Genomic DNA, 17,488 nt, shown 5'->3' on the forward strand with positions numbered 1-17,488 from the left:
TAGGTTCTCTCTAGGGCAACTCAGCTAGTCCATACCCTTCCTCGTTCCTTGTAAGCCATGCAATTGTTTTCAGGTAATTATCTGATTCCCTTTTGAAAGCCACAATTGACATTGCCTCCACAATGCTGCTAGGCAGTGTATTCCAGATGCTAATCATTCGTACACCTTTTTCCTCTTATAACAATTTTGTTTTACTATTCACCTTAAATTGGCATTCCTGGTACTTTGCCTTGCTGCCAATAAAACACTTTTAGTTTAACTGTTCAGACCACTCATTATTTTGAATGCCTGTATCAAATTGTTCAATGTTTTTTTTTCCTCTCAGGAGAACAACTTCAGTTTCTGCAGTTTATCCACGTAACTGAGATCTCTTCTCCAAAACCATTCTCCTAATTTTATCTGCATTCTCTCTTCCCAAGGTGCAAAGCCTTTTCTATAGGTAACTCGGATGTTGTACTATGAAATCGGTTCCCCAGATATTGCCCTATCGACACATCGTGCATTCAACCCACCTTATTCCCCACAACCAGCACAAAGAACAGTACAGTACAGGAACAGGCCTTTCGGCTCTCCGAGCCTGCCTTGACACATTATTCCGTTCCATATTAAAACTGTCTTCACTTATAGGATCCCTATCCCTCTATTCCATTCCTGTTTATGTATTCGTCCAGGTGCTTCTTGAATGCTGCTATTGTGCCTGCTTCTGCCACCTCTGCCAATGCGTTCCAGGCACTCAGCATTCTCTGTGTGAAAAACTTGCCTCACACCTTTTTTAAACTCCTCATTCTCGCTCCCCTCGCACCTTAAACCTGCGTCCCCTAGTAATTGACCCCTCCATAATGGAAAAAAGCTTCATACTTTCCACTGTATCCATGCCGTTCACAATCTTATAAACTTCTACGACATCACCCCTCAACCTCCTGCATTCCAGTGAAAACAAACCCAGTCTAGCCAACCTTTCTTCATAGCTATAATCCCCTATACCAGACAGCATCCTGGTAACTCTTTTCTGTACTCTCTTCAAAGCATCCACAACCTTCTGGTAGTGTGGTGACCAGAACTGTATGCAATATTCCAAGTATGGCCTAACTAAAGTTCTAGAAAGTTGCTGCACAACTTGTCTATCCTTCTACTCAATGCCCCTTCCAATGAAGGCAAAAATGTCATTGGCCCTTTGTACAACTTTATCTACCTGTGCTGCGACCTTCAGTAATCTGTGGACCTGAACACCCAAATTCCTCTGCATATTGATACTCCTAATGTTTCTGCCATTCACTGTATAGTTTCCACTTGTACTTGACCTTCCAAAATGCTTTAGCAGTGTCTACTTTCTCATTTGGTCAAAAATGCACTAATCTGTTTAATTTGATTTATTATTGTTTCACATACCAAGAGACAGTGAAATGTTTTTGTTTTGCTTGCTAACCAGACTAATCATACCTTACACAAGTACATCAGGATAATAGAACAGAATGTAGAATATAGTGTTATAGCTACAGAGAGAGTGCAGAGAAAGACCAACTCTAATGTACAAGAAATTGTAAGTCTGATAACAGTGCGGAAGAAGCTATTCTTGGATCTGTAGGCACGTGTTTTCAAACTTTTGTATCTTCTGCCCGATGGAAGAGAATATAACTGGGTGGGAGGGGTTTTTTATTGTGTTGGCTGCTTTCCCAAAGCAGCAGGAAGTGTATACTGAGTCAGTGGAAAAAAGATTGGTTTTCGTGATGGATTGGGCTGCATTCACAACTCTCTGAAAATCCTTGTGGTCTTGGGCAGAACAGTTACCGTACCAAGCTGTGATGCATCCAGATAGGTTGTTTCCTGTGGTACAACTATAAACAGAGTCATTGTGGACGTGTCAAATTTGCTTAGCCTCTGAGGAAGCAGACATTGGTGTGCTTTCTTGACTGTCAAATAAATGTGGATGTACCAGGACAGATTGTTGGTGATATTTACTCCTTAGCATTTGAAGCTCTTGACCACTTCCACCTCAGCACCATTGGTACAGACAGAGGCATGTCCCCCACTACACTTCCTGACGTCATTGAGCAGCTCCTTCATTTTGCTGACATTTGAGGGAGAGATTGTTGTCTTTATACTATATCACTAGGCTTTGTATCTCTTTTCTGTACTCTGTCTCATAGTTGTTTGAGATCCAATCCATTACAGTGGTGTCATCAGCAAATTTGTAAAGGGCCTCAGAGCTGAATTTTGGCCACATGGTTGTGAATGTATAAGGAATATAGTAAGGGGCTAAGTATGCAGCCTGCTGTTTAGGATTATTGTGGAGAAGATCTTGCCGCCTATCCTTACTGATTATAGTCTACGGATCTAGAAGTCAAGGATCTGGTTGTAGAAGAGGTAACAGTGTCCAAGGTCTTGAAGTTTGGAGATAAGTTTGGTTGGCATTATGGTGTTGAGGGCAGAGCCAACGTCAATAAATAGGAGTCTGACATAGATGTCATTGTTATCCAGATGTTCCAGGGATGAGTGTAGAATGAGGGAGATGGTGTCTGCCATGGAACTATTACAGTGATAGGCAAATTATAGTGGATTGAGGCAGCGGTTGATGTGTACCATTACTAATGTCAAGAAGCATTTCATAATGAGGGATATCAGAGCCATCAGGCAGTAGTCATTAAGGCATGTTGCCTGATTGTGCTTTGTCACCAGGATGATAGTGGTCGTTTTGAAGCAGGTGGCAACATCACATCATAGTAAAGAGGGTTTAAAGATGTCAGAAAACACTCCTGCCACCTGGTCTGCGCAGGATCTGAGTGCATGGCTGGGGACTCCCATCTGTGCGAATTGCTTTCTGTGGGTTCACTCTCAGTAAGGCCGATCTGATATTTGCGGTGGTGACTGTGGGTATGGGTGCACCTGAGGCTGTTGGGGTAGGTGACATCATTTCACTGTTCTTCTGTTCAAAATGTGCATAGAATGCATTGAGTTCATCAGCGAGGGATGCATTGTTGTCACTGATTCTCTTAGACTTCATGTTGTAGCCCGTTATGTAGGCCTTGTATTTGGGTGGTTCGTCTGGGAGCTAGTTTAGTCTGTATTGTCTCCTGATGTCCTTGATGGCTTTGCAAAGATCATTCCTAGATTTCCTGTATAGGCTAGAGTCACCTGACTTGCTTGCCTGAGATCTGATCTAGAAATTTCTCCTGTGTAATTCAGAAACTTTTCCCTTTATACTATGCAGTTTTAAAAAAACCTTGCATTTATACTGTACTTTTCACAATCACCAGATGTCTCCAAATGCTTAACAATAAGCCAATGTTTTAGTTTTATAAAGTCAATTTTCTGCATAGCAAGATCTCTAAGTAATAATATCTTATTGATCAGATCTGTTATGGTAATATAGACTGAGGGATAAATTTGATGAAGACACTGGGGTGATGGTCCGTGCTCTTTGAATGATATCTTGTCTGTTGTATTGACTTGAAAGTATGCAGGCTCATCAAAATATGACATCTTTGACATTGTAGCACTTGGTCAGTAGTGCACTTACGTGAAAATCTGAAGAAATGTTTGAGTCGCTGAAGTGAATCTTAAACCCATGGCATTCTGACTGAGTCAGGTACTACCATCAAACCAAAGCGGTGCTAAACGCTATAGCACTGTAATTTCCATTAAGTAATGTTGCAGTATAAAGAAATCAAACGTTTTGTAGATGTGAACAACACTGCACTAATGAGTGTTGTTGATGTAAACTATTTATTTGAATATGGTTTTTATAACTAAATTGTTTCAGTTTATGTTTTCCCTTTTTTAAACAAAAATCTCTGCCACTCTGAAGCATTTATAGATGATATTGAGAGGATTCTGTATTTGAATTCTGTCCTTGAATACACTTACACAACAGAATTGAAAGTTATCATGTTCTGTCATTGTGTCGACGTGCCTTGATTGTGGACAGTTTTATTCTTGAGTAAAATGTAAAAATAGAGATCTTATTTATTTACTGGATCTGCAGTTGCCTGTGGTAAAGCCTGTCATTGATACTGTCTTGTAAGGTAGTCTGTGCCCCTTCACTTTCCCCCAGCTTTTTGAGATGATTTCCTTCTTCCACCTTCAATGCTGTTATAAATTTTGTCTCCCTTTAGGTCCATGGGACTGGTTGTTTTCAAATATGTTGGCCTAGAATTAACTGATCTTTGATAGTTCAACATTGTTATAATTTTAAAAGTGTTTTTCAATGCCCTGGAATACTTAATTGTTTTTGCTCCATTTGTAAGTCTGTGCCCCCCCCTGCCCCCGCCCCAAAATCCACTTTTGCTTGCCATGCTGCAGAACTTTTTTTTCCTCGAAAGATGCCTCCTAAAGACTTGGAATGGACCTACCATCCAATTTTGATGAGAAGCAACCACTTCAGACCAGAGGACTTCTACAAACATCAGCTTTTAGACCTTTCTGGGAGAGATCCTATTGCATATGGGATGCTTGTAAAGACACTGAAAATTTGAACTCCTCTCATCTCCAATCTATTGTTTTCTACTTTCTTTTCGTGCTAAATGTTCTTACCATGCTGTTTGTCTCTCCTTGAGGGATATTTGTAGATAATATTTGTATCGTTTATGCTTATTCATACAATCCAAGCTGCATCCATAGTATATTTGTTTTTTATGTCTAGCTATTGGTAATTTTATGTATGCTGATTTCATTATTTATAATGAACATTGCTAATTTATTTCATTTGAGGCTTTACCTTCAACACCAATTCTGTCTTCAACAGTTAAGACTTAAAATAGTTCAAGATTTCCTCTTTGCATTGAACTTTTATATTCCAGCTTATAGATAAATATGTACAAACAATTGTGCAGGAAGGTTCAAGGCTTCTCAAAACATAGATTGTGCCACCACCTATATTTCTGTCTTTAAAAATCTAAAGTTCTCCTTTTGCCACATCTGTACTCCACCACCACAAAGTCATGTCAATCAAAGAAATGGTATTTTGGGAGCCATTGAAATATTTCCCTCTAACAGCATACCAACTAATCATACTCAGTTATTGGAAATTTATATCAGTCCATTCTGAACGAATTCTCTGTGAAAGTATCAATTAAGAATGTAATTCTAGATTTTGTAAAAATTTAATATGGTAAATTATTAACTTGTTCCTATCGGTGGCTTCAACTGAAATGCTCCAAAATATTTTTGGGATAGAACCTAGTTCTCAATGACCGAAAAGACCAAATACCAGATGACAGTCTGGCAAAAATTGAGAAATTAGCAGAATTCTCTGCAATTTAGTTCAGAGCAGCTTTCAGCTTGAATAGAACCTTCAAATCAAAGACTCAAATGATAACACTTTATAATGCTAATGTGGGGATGTGTTGGATACAGGAATATTTTCAGTGCTATGTGTAAAACTGTTTATTATTTAATAGGGTATTTCAGAAGGGGAACATGTACATCCTGGCCAGAGAAGTAAAACTCCACAAATATCCCAGGATACTAAGGGATCTACAGCTTCTGAGCATCCTCATCATGTATCTATCACCAGACTAACAGGGCAGATGGAATTGCACTCTCCTCACTTACAGCATCTACAGAGAGAGAGGGTACAGCCGGAAGCTAATCTAACTTCTTATCCTTCTCCAACTGGAGTGTCTATGCCAATCAAGCATGAACTATCCTCACCACACCAACCCCTAACTCCAAAACAACCATCTTTTATCTCCACACAATCCTCAACACCAGGAACAGCCCCATCACCGGTGATATCCAGGTCAGACCCTCCAACTACTGGAAAGCAGGAGCCACAGCCACCATCGGGCTCACAGAGACCTGTGGATATGGTTCAGCTTCTCACAGTAAGCCGCAATTTATTATATCAAAAAGATTAGCTTCAACTTATCAATTAATATAAAAGTTAATTTTAAATTGTATATACTCAAAGTTTTCAAAGATTTGTGAAATGTTGAATTTGAATATAGAGTTTGGCTTAACTGGTATAAGCATCAGTCTGTTCCTTCTGTTATAACTGTTACCTTTGTTTTTATGATCGTTTTGCTTCTCATCTGCTCCACTTTGTTTCGGACTTCATATTTATTTCTTGTATTTTTTTTTCTAAAACTGTTTTTCTAAAACTCTTTAACTTGCAAATGAATTCGAGGAATAAACCACTTTTAAATCAAACTTCCTTAACATTGAGAATGATCCTGACTGAGGTGAGTAATTTATCTTGTTTAGCTGAAAGAAATCTCATTAAATACCTGTTCTCATTTCACTTGTTTCTCTTGCACTTGTGTAAAGCTAGCATTAGTATCAATGCCCTTCAAATGTATAATTTAAACTATTTATTCCTTTTAGAAATACCCAATTGTATGGCAGGGGCTGTTGGCTCTGAAGAATGACACAGCAGCAGTGCAACTCCATTTTGTGTCAGGCAACAATGTGCTGGCACACCGGTCACTTCCAGCGCCTGAAGGTGGGCCTCCTCTCAGAATTGCTCAGCGTATGCGGCTGGAGGCAACGCAGCTAGAAGGTGTAGCACGTAGAATGACGGTAAGTGTCTTGATTTGGGGTAGTTATGTATTTAAAGGCTGTGAATGTTTTGTCATCTTAAACGTGTCTTTCAACATTAAGATTATAATTTGGGCAACTGCAGTGTAAATAATTGTTGGAATGAAGATCTCTCTTTTTGTTTTCTAGGTTGAAACTGATTACTGCTTATTGTTGGCTTTACCATGTGGTCGTGATCAGGAAGATGTAGTGAGTCAGACAGAGTCATTGAAGGCTGGCTTTATTAGCTATCTACAACTAAAACAAGCTGCTGGAATAATCAATGTTCCAAATCCTGGCTCAAATCAGGTATATGATCAACCAGAAATTCAACAGCATGTTTTCTATCACCATGGGACAGAACAGAAGATTAATGCAGCCACCCATGAGTGATGCTCTTAACATCGAATGCAGCACACAAAAGTATCAATTTGAATTAATTTCACTGCAGTAACTGGAAATACCCTTATGTCGCCAACAACTGAAGACAGCTTAGAACACAAATTGCTTCAGGATTGTAAATCCATTCCAGTAGGCTGTAGGAACAGGCTATTTTCAATTTGTAATAGGATGCTGAAAACAATATTATGTACTTAGGCAGAGACATTTCATATCAGCAAGGCAGGAGAGTTTCTTACTCATTCTCCAATTCCCTACATTTCAGAAGGGGAATTTGGTCAGTTTTAAAATTGTGCACACTGATTTGATTCAAAGGAGAGGTATTCACATTTTTAGATCACCAGCATACTTGAATGAGGCTGTTATTTGCAGACCCACAATTAATTAAAATTAAATCTTTGTTGGCAAACCAGTTTTTGCATTTCAACATGAAATGTTGTTTGAGATTCATCAAGAATTAGTTAGCATGTTAGAATGTAACATATTTTGTGAAAGTTACTCTACAGAAAACCTGCGATTTTTAAAAAATATATGTTTTGGAGGCTCCACCCACTGATCCTGTGCATTTTCTCTTTACAGCCTGCTTATGTTCTTCAAATATTCCCACCCTGTGAATTCTCTGAAAGTCATCTGTCCCGTCTAGCCCCAGATTTGCTGGCCAGCATCTCCAACATCTCCCCTCATCTAATGATCGTCATTGCTTCAGTGTGAGCATTTGGTTCGCTCTCGTTTTTAATCTTTGACTCCGTTACACTGCCAACTGCCAATCTTCTTCCAAGCAAGGCCCGACTTGGACAATGGGCAGCTACGTGTTTACAATGTTTCCGGCCCTGGGCGAACTGGTGGCTCCAGTGGCAGAGTGGAAACCCCTCTGTGTAATCCTGCACTCTCGGCGATTCCTGTTTATGTGAATTGGGATTACCATTGCACTATATTAGTGACTTGGTGACTGTATGGCAGTAGATTGCTATGGATCTTATCATGGTAGCATCCTGGACCCCTCTGATGAACTTGAAGGCAGGACCTCAGAATCTCTACCTGTTTCAGCAGGGCCAGAGTTGGGATGCTTTTCAACCCCACCATCAGTTATAATGATCAACTTTTTCATTTTGTAAATCTCCCTCCTTTGAGAGGGAATCAAATGGGCTGAATTCTGAGAGAAGAGGGATGAACGGTTTAAGCTGAAAAGGTGAATAAAGCTGATGGCAAATGCTGAATCCTTGGAACCATGAATTCAAACTTTACTGAGATGAAAAGAAACATACAATTTTACCTGTGCCAAAATGCATTTTCAGAGAAATCTTATTTTCATATGCGGACTTTGTACTTTCATTCATTCTTAAGTGCGCTTCACTACTCCCTAACGCTGCCCTTCAAGATGTGAGAGTATTTTATGCTTGTCAGGACATCTCTTCGGTCTCATTAATTTATAAATTCTTTCCACAGTCTTTTCTTTGTTTTTTTTAATCCCTTTGTTGTTTGGAGCAATCGAAGTCTGATTTAAGCCCATGTGGTGAAAAGTGGTCTCCAATATGCAGCAAAACTGGTACTGACTAAACAAGTCCCCGTACTTCTAATAGGATGGGGATGCAAGGGGACTGGTACTCCCAAGAAAACAGGGGCTGTGCTGTCTGAGCCAGCCATGAACGCTGTAACTACCTACTGGCAGCAAACGGTCTCCTTGTACTTTTTAATGGCGTTTGTACATAGTACTTTTGGAATTCTGTGCTTTGGTCTGATCTGATTAACTTGTGTAAAAAAGAAAGGAACCCCAACCCCACACAGACTTGAACCGTGTTACACAGTGCTGTAAATATTTGTAAAACTCAAAACAATTCTTTCATGGTAATGTTGAAGGCACTTATAATTTTGATACACAGAATAAAAATCTTAGCACATTACAGAAGATTTGACATTTTTCTCTCTCGACTGAGCATGTAAATAGCCTGCGAGCTGATATTGTTTAATCCCTTGACAACCGACATTTTAAGATTGGCTATAAATGCATAACTACCTTTTTTAATTAGTAGACAGTTAAGCTTTCTCTGTGTCTTGTCAACATCATTTGTTTCTGATTGCACAATCCACAAATTGTGGTAGATGCATTTTCTGGAATTACCTTGTAACCATGGATTCCCAAGAGATTTCAAAAAGTAGCTGTACTAATGAAAGTCTTAATTCCAACACTATAGCTGTAAGGTATCTTGTGCATATATAGCTATATAACTATACTGTCAGTGAACTTGGAGCAATTAGAAAAAACAGTACCAGTTTGCTAAAGCTAAGGAATGTATATTTTTCTTGATTGTTTTTAATCCTTCTCACTTAATTCAGCTGGATGCATGGGCAAGGGAACAACTAATTTATTATGTCTTTTACATATGATGATGCAGTGTAGATGACTCACTTGAAGTTGTCACGGTAGTCTATTATCTTTATTCTGTCCAGTTATTAGTAGCTCCACTGGTACATGTCTAATATGGTTCCACAATTTAAATTGCTATTTAACACTACTTTTGTTTAGTAGAAGTAAAAAATGCTGTGCCAATTTTGAAAAGTTTTGAGGAACAATTTGAGTTGGTGCATAAATGTTAGTGTCATAGTCCTAAACCAGAAATTTGGGTTTTGTAGGTTTTTCAAAGAAATGATTAATTTGTACTTTTGAAGTCTCCAACATAGAACAACAGAATTTTATAATTCAGTCATTCTGACTTAAGGTGCTTTGTGCATGTCTTTCATTTGTTATTGACTTCATAGTTGTCTGCAAAGGGTTTCAGTCCTGGGAAAGGTCAAGCTTTTTTTTAACCTTTTTTATACTGAAAAATGAGATTTTTGGTAACCTTTTTACTGATTGGAGCATCATAGCTATTTTACAACTATTGGTCATCTTTGTTAAACAAAATGTTTATAGCCTATTGTGCTTGCACAATCTAACACAGTTGGAGTTTGGAAACTGATTTTATCTTTGAGAGTCTGGTACAGCAGATCCTGTGCACATTATACTCCTGTAACATCAAGACATTTTGTACTGTAAAAATCTTTGTTTACTAGGCAGTTACTAGGTGAAGACATAAACGAGTGATTTAAATTTCTAAATGGATGTTGAGATCCAATCTTGCAGTCCTTACAACAAGATAAAACCATGATCTGCAGCTGCAAGTCTAGCAGGGTTAATCAAAGCCTGTGTAAATTCTTGATGGTTACCATTAAACCAGGGTAGGAGTTAACACACACACAACCTTGAATCAAATCAGGATATTTTTAAAAAAAGACAGGTTGGAGACAGACTTCCCTGTTAGTTCACAGATTTTATTTTTGAGAGTAGCCAAAGTGTATGGCCCAAGAAGAGCCCTGCATTCAATCTTTATATTGTGCTGAGTTGACTTCCTAGAGGGAGGATGATAGAGACGATACAGTTGACTTCATTGCTTTTGTGTCAGGAGAAATAAATTATCCAGTGTTCCTTATAACTACGCTAAGTACTATTCAGTCATTTCCACTGTGTGTGTTTGAGAGATCGAGCAAGCAAATGTGGAGATATGTGGTAAGAAATAGTTTTGCAGTCCCTAAATAATCTGCTACTCATCAGGGCTGACCTGTCATAGTGGGTTTCATTGAGTCATTTATAAATACTATGACTAATAAATTCCAGAATATTGACTAAATAAAGAATTTTTTTTAAGTATATTCCTAGTTGATATCAGCATGTGATGTTAGGTCTTTGTGAACTACTGGCTAATTTGATGCAATTGAAGGACATAGTCCTGCAGCATTGATTGGACTGGAGTTACACACTTGGTGTGAATTTCTTCCCTAATGTATATTAATGAATTAGTTGTGTTTTATGATAGTCCGACAGTTAATTAGCCACTTCTACTGATATCAGTTCCTTATTTCAGAGTTTTTTTGATATTGATATGTTTGCTTTCAGACTGTCATGGTAGAATTTGAACACGTTCCCTAGATGGGCAATCAACCCATCCATTACACAATACTAGTTTCCAACAATTTAGCCATACGTTTGATAACATCGATATTATAGGTGCTTCCTTAGACTGTGAAACTATTTAGATGATTTTTATGTTTTCCTTAGGCTGTAAAATTCAATAATTCTGTTTAGATTGCCATTCCTTTTTGAAAGAACTACCTAATTTAATTCCATGTCCCTGCATTTTCATAAGTTTAGGTAGGAGTAACCCATTCAGCCCATTGAGCATACTGTGCTAGTCATTAAAATTGCAACCCATAACTTCCTTTTACTGCCAGATTGTCTTAACCCTTAATCAAAAATCTATCCCAGTTACAATATTTAAAAGACATTTGGACAGGTACATGGCTAGGAAAGGTTTAGAAGGATATGGGCAAAGTTCATGCAGTGCAACTGGTTCAATTTCGGAAACTTGGTTGAACTGGATGAGTTAGACCAAAGGGTCTATTTCTACTACTACATGAATATACTGCATCTAATGCTCATTAGGAAAGAGAATTCCAAAGACAAACAGCCTTCTGACAAAGGAAATTTGTCCTCCGTTTCATTTTAAATAGAAGACCCTTTGTTTTTAAACAATGGCCCTTAGTTTAAGATTGTCCCATAAGAGAGAATATCTTCTCAGTACCCTCAAAAACCCACTGAAAACCATTTGTTTCAATTAAATCACCTCTGATACTTCTGAACTCAAGTACAGACCCAATGTGCTGAGTCTTTCATCATAAGATACCTCTTTTGTCCCAGAAATCATCTCAGTGAGCTTCCAATGCAAGTACATCCCTCCTTGGGATAAGAAACCAAAACTAAATGGTCTTCAAGATGTGGCCTCACTAAGGTTTTGTACAGCTGTACCAACACTTCCTGACTTTTATTTTCTCACCGTCTTGCAATAATAAAGGCCTACATTCCATTTGCCTAATTATGTGCTGTAACCACATACTAATCTTTTGTGATTCATGGACAAGGATCCTAGAATCGTCACTGCTGCAGTATTCTACAGTTTGTCATTTAACTTACATTCTGCTTTTCTATTCCTGTCAAAGTGAGAATCTCATTTCCTACATTATATTCCGTTTGCACATTTATTCGCTCACTTGTTTAGTTTATCTATATTTCTTTCCAGATTCTCTGCATTCTCCTCACAACTTGCTTTCCTACTGATCTTTGTATTATCAACAAATTAGGTTCAAAATGGTAGTTTCATTGCAGTATTACTTTACAGATGTATTAATTTATATTCCACCAGTTATCGTGGTGTATTTTGAACCACTTTTCCAGATTTAGTCTAGGCCTCTGGATTACTAGGCCAGTAGCACCATCATTATGTTTCTGCCCCCCCCCCCCATAAATAGCTATTGGTTTCCCTTTATTTTATTTTCACAAAACCATTTTGACTATGCCTGATTGTGTAATATGAGTTTCTAAGGCTCCTGCTACTACCTTCTGAATAATGGTTTTTAGCAGTTTCCCAATACTGGTGGTAGACTGACTGACTGACTGGCCTATAGATTCCTGGTTTCATGACACCTTCTTTTCTTAAACAGTGTTGCATTTGTCATTTTCTGATCCATTCAGAATCTTGGGAATGTTGAAAGATAACAATCATTGCAACCACTGTCTCTTTCACCACCATCTTTCAGACTTAAGTTGCAGGTCCAGGGGACTTTGAACCTTTAGTCCCACTTGTTATCCCAGTACTTGCCCTCTCTCAATTCTCCCTCCCATTTCCCTCTTGACTTTATACTAAGGATGCTTTCTGTGACATCTGCTATGAAGGCAAATACCTGTTCAGAGTTCCTGCCATTTCCTTTCCAAAATTTCTCAGTCTCACTCTTTAAGGAACCAATACTTAAATTAGCAACTCAACTGAAATCAAAATACTGTGGATGTTGGAAATCTTAAGTGTCCTATTTGTCCTGAAGTCTGCTGATATTCTACTCATTGTTCACTCTGCCAAGTTTTGTATCATCTGTAATTTTTGAATTATACTCATTGTATCCAAGTCCAGATTGTTCATGTAAAACAAGAAAAGTTTTTTTTTTATATGATTCTAGGGGGTCTCACTGCTTTCCAGTCAGAAGACCATCTAGAACAAAGAACAGTACAGCACAGGAACAGACCCTTCGACCCATCAACCCATGATGCCTTTCTGAGCTTAAAAACTTCTCCATTTTGCCTGTATCCCTCAATTCAGTTCCTATTTGCATATCTGTCAAAATGTCTCTTAAATGTTGCTATTGTACCTGTTTCTACCACCTATGGGTGCACATTCCATGCACTTACCACCCTCTCCCTGAAACAAAACTTGCCCCTCTTATCTCCTTTAAACTTTTCCCCTTTTACTTTAAACCTATATTCCCCTAGTAATTAACAATTCTATCTTTGGAAGAAGACTCTATCAATTTTGTAAACTTCTATTTGGCCACCTCTGTTCACTGCTGTTCCCCTCCTGTCCATTAGCCAATTACTATCCAAGTTACCTTCCTTCCTTTAGTACCATTTACATCTATTTACCACATTAGTCTGTTTTGTGGTGCTTCATTTAATTCCTTTTGAAAATTCTTGTATGTAATGTCTATGCACTCCTTTTATCAACTTACTTTATTATCAAATAACTCAAGTTAATTAGACTCAGTTTGCCTCCAACAAATCCATGTAGGTTGCCCATAATTAATCCATACTTCTCAAAGTAATAATTAATTTAGTACTTGACAATAGACTCTAGTAGTGTCCTCTTGTGGTGCAGTGGTAGTGTCTCTGGCTGTGGACCAAAGGGACCTGGGTTCAAGTCCCATCTGTTCCAAATGTATGTAATAACATCTCTGAACAGGTTGATATAGGACAATATCTAAACTCTTGTGCAATGGTAGTGTCCCTCCCTCTGGCTCAGGAACCTGGGTTCAAGTACCACTTGCCCCAGAAGTGTGCAGTAAAATCTCTGGACTGGCTGATTTAGAAAATATATAGACTCTACTAGTTTCCCCACAAGTAACGTTAGATGATAACAGGTCTTTGTCTCATGTTTATTTGAGAAGGTTTTCTGCTATTGGTTGAGCTGCAGGTACCTTCAGAGTTGGTCAATTTTCTGCACTCCCTGTAGTACAATAAACATTCCTGTTTGGTTAGAAAATCTCCATTTTAAAGAAAGAGGTATGAGGTAATCCGGAGGTTTATAAAATGATCAAAAAGAATAAATTGTATTTAAATTGATGATTTGTTCTGATTAAATAGATTGGGTAAGACCAAGGGTCACAATTTTAAATTGTATTAAACCAGATGTAGATTAATGACAGTAGGTGGTTCTTTTTGCCAGGGAATAGTTAGCTTTTGGAATAGGCTGCCCTCTTGTCTTGGTAGGCACCATTGTTAAATTTCTTCAAGATCTGCATGTATTAAGAAATCAATCTCTTAACAACAGTTAAGTACTAAATAGAATTTTAAGGGTGAGAATCTGCTAGTGATGTCCTGGCCTTGTTTTTGATTGCTTCAACGACTTAGCCATTTCACAGATTTTGTTGTCTCCAGATAAACCCAGATTTTAATTATCATACAATCTGTTTTTTCACCTTTCCCAAAGTTCACCTGAATTGGAATGGAATGGGGAATTTATTTATTGTGATGCATGAACTATCATAATTGTATGGGAGAGGCCAGATAGTCCAGTGTGCCTTTTCCTATTCTCTGTTCACTGTTGATAGGTATTTTGCTAAATAATATGTGCAAATGAACAGAAACTATTGCAAATTGAGCTGGCTGTAGAGGTTGGAATAGTAGCCCTGAAAAGATTGCAATGTCAGGCAGGGAGGGGGAAGGGGGGGTGAATGTAGATGTCGATGTCATGTGAGAATGGGATTTGACTTGGTATTGATCATACTGGTTTGCAACAGAGTTGCATTCCTATAGGCACAAAACAAGTGCTGATTCAACCATGATTAACACGAGAAGTTAAAGATGCTCAAAATTTCCAGAGAAAGTAGGAATCCTGAGGATTGGGAGCATTTTAGAATTGTTCAAAGGATGCCAAAAACGCTGATAGAGGAAATATGATATGAAAGTCAACTAGCAGAAACATAAAAAGCATTTTAATAGACCATGCAGAAAGGAAAATATTACAGAGACAAATGTAAACCCACTACTGGCAGAGTTTTATACTGGGAATAAGGAAATGATAGAGAATCTAAAGAAGTATTTTGTGTCAGTTTTCATGAAAGAAGGTACAGACTTGATCCTGGAAGGAACTAGTGAGAGTGCAGAACTGAACAAGTTTGTATCAGTTAAAAAGAAAGTACTATCAGAGATATCAATTGTAACTGGAAGTTATTAAATCCCCTGCATGATCTGTGTCCCAAGATAGTGGTTACATTAGTGGTCATCTTCTAAAATTCTGTAGATTCTGGAAAAACATCAACAGATCATAGGATTGAAAATGTACTTTCACTATTTAAGAAACGAAGGATAGAGAAAACAGATCTACAGACCTGGTAGGCTGTTATCAGTAGTTAGCAAGATTAGAACTCATGGGATTGGGGTAATATACTAGTGTGGATTGAGAATTAATAAACAGAAAGCAGGAATAAATTGGTCATTCTCAGTTTGTCATATAGCGACTAGTAGGTTACCACAAGGATCAGTGATTGAGCCCGTTATTCACAATCTATATCAATGATTTGGTTAGTGAGACTGAATTTAACTAGATGGGAATGAGAGTTATGAGGAGGATGCAAAGAGGATTAAAGGGATTTAACCTGGTTACGTGAGTGGGCAAAACTTGAAAAATGTAAAATAATGTGGAATGACATGAAGTTATCCAAATGCAGAGCATTTTTAAAATGGTCAGTGGTAAATGTTGATCTCCAAATATCTGTACTTATTCATAAATCATTGAAAGTTAACATGCAGGCTCAGCAAGTAATTGGGAAGTTTGGTGAATCATTGAAATTCTATACCACAAAGGGCTATTGAGGCTGTGCCATTGAATATATTAAAGGCAGAGATTGATACATTTCTAGACATTAGGTGATATGGGGATAGTGCAGGAAAATAGCATTAATATAGGTCAGTCATGATTTAGTTGAATGGTGCCTTGAGGGACTGAATGGTTTACTGCTCCTACTTCCTATGATACCCACTCTCAAACAAATATATATAGTACAGAAACAGGCCCTTTGCCTCTCCGAGCCTGCATCGACACATTATGCCCTTCCATACTAAAACTGGCTTCACTTACAGGATTCGTATTCCGTTATTCCCTTTCAATTTATGTATTTATCCAGGTGTTTCTTGAACGCTCCACTGTGTCTGCTTCCACCACCATCTCTGGCAGCATGTTCCAGGCATTCGCCACCCTTTGTGAGAAAGATTTGCCTCACACAGCTCTTTTCAACAACCCCTACCCCTGCACCTTAAACCCGTGTCTCCTAGGAATTGATTCCTCCACTCTTGGAAAAAGACTCATACTTTCCGCTGTATCCATGTCATTCACAATCTTATAAACTTCTATCAGATCACCCTTCAACCTCCTGCATTCCAGTGAAAGTGGATTCTGGGTAATCCAAGATGGAGGACAGTTAAAATTACTGGCTGTAAGCTGCTCCTTTTTTGAGGTAATATTAGGTGTTGGAGGTGATTTCTACGAATTCCAGGAGCAGCAATTACTGTTTTATACGCTGTTGCATTGTTTTGGAACTTTGGAAAAAAAAGTCAAAACAACAGCAGTTTAAAAAGGAGAAGAGCAGACAAAGGAAGCACATGGTGAGGACAGTGCAGGAGAGAGAGAGAACCTGCACAGTTACCGCCTTTCTGTTTGAATTCGTGTGTCGCTGGACATCGGAGTGCATCTGGGAAAATTAACAAACAGTGAAATTCACAACTAATCTTGGAGGAACTGTTGGGCAAAGTTCACAGTACAGAATCAGATAAGTTAATTGTTTTAAGTCTGTCCAAGAGAAAGGCTGCATAGTGAGTATAGTGGATTCTTTCTTGATTATATGTTTTTGGAGATAAGTCTCTTGACTAAACTTAAAATATAAGCCATAGCTATTAATTTAACCTGGGGCAGTGTTAGTAGAGGAATAAGACGGTGTTATTTTCTGGGTCTGTAGATTGTGAAGAAGCAAAAATGGCCTTTGCAGTGATATGTACTACTTGTCAGATGTGGGAGTTTAAAGAGAGTTTAAGGGTTACTGCGGATTATATCTTCGAGGAGAAAGTGAGTCTGCAGATGCTGGAGATCAAAGTTGAAACTTTATTGCTGGAACAGCACAGCAGGTCAGGCAGCATCCAGGGAACAGGAGATTCGACGTTTCGGGCACAGGCCCTTCCTGAAGAAGGGCCTGTGCCCGAAACGTCGAATCTCCTGTTCCCTGGATGCTGCCTGACCTGCTGTGCTGTTCCAGCAATAAAGTTTCAACTGCGGATTATATCTGCCATAAATGCTGTTGGATGCAAATCTTATGAGATCGAGTGGATCAATTGGAGAGACCGATAGAAGCGATGAGGAATTTGCAACAGCAACAGTATGTGATGGATGGCAGTTATAGGAAGGGGGGAGGAAGTCTCAGATACAGTCACATAGATGGGTAAACTCCA

At 38.4% G+C, this 17,488-nt stretch overlaps 1 protein-coding gene across 16 annotated transcripts in view; it reads left to right on the forward strand.

Moving 5' to 3' along the window:
* LOC122540264 (msx2-interacting protein) overlaps positions 1-8,818 on the forward strand; it is a 104,905-nt gene extending 96,087 nt beyond the window's left edge. For 14 of the 16 annotated variants that reach the window (XM_087980494.1, XM_087980501.1, XM_087980491.1 and 11 more), the window contains 4 exons: positions 5,397-5,822; positions 6,322-6,516; positions 6,664-6,822; positions 7,492-8,818. In XM_087980494.1, the coding sequence (XP_087836620.1) occupies positions 5,397-5,822; positions 6,322-6,516; positions 6,664-6,822; positions 7,492-7,623 (912 nt within the window). In that variant the 3' untranslated portion in view covers positions 7,624-8,818. The other 2 variants (XR_015753467.1, XM_087980506.1) reach the window with 2 other exon arrangements.
* Positions 8,819-17,488: the final 8,670 nt, after the last annotated feature.

Source organism: Chiloscyllium plagiosum, unplaced genomic scaffold (assembly GCF_037043375.1).
Source record: "Chiloscyllium plagiosum isolate Xiang-an unplaced genomic scaffold, Cpla_swu_hap1 HiC_scaffold_37, whole genome shotgun sequence".
Classification (NCBI taxonomy): Eukaryota; Metazoa; Chordata; class Chondrichthyes; order Orectolobiformes; family Hemiscylliidae; genus Chiloscyllium; species Chiloscyllium plagiosum.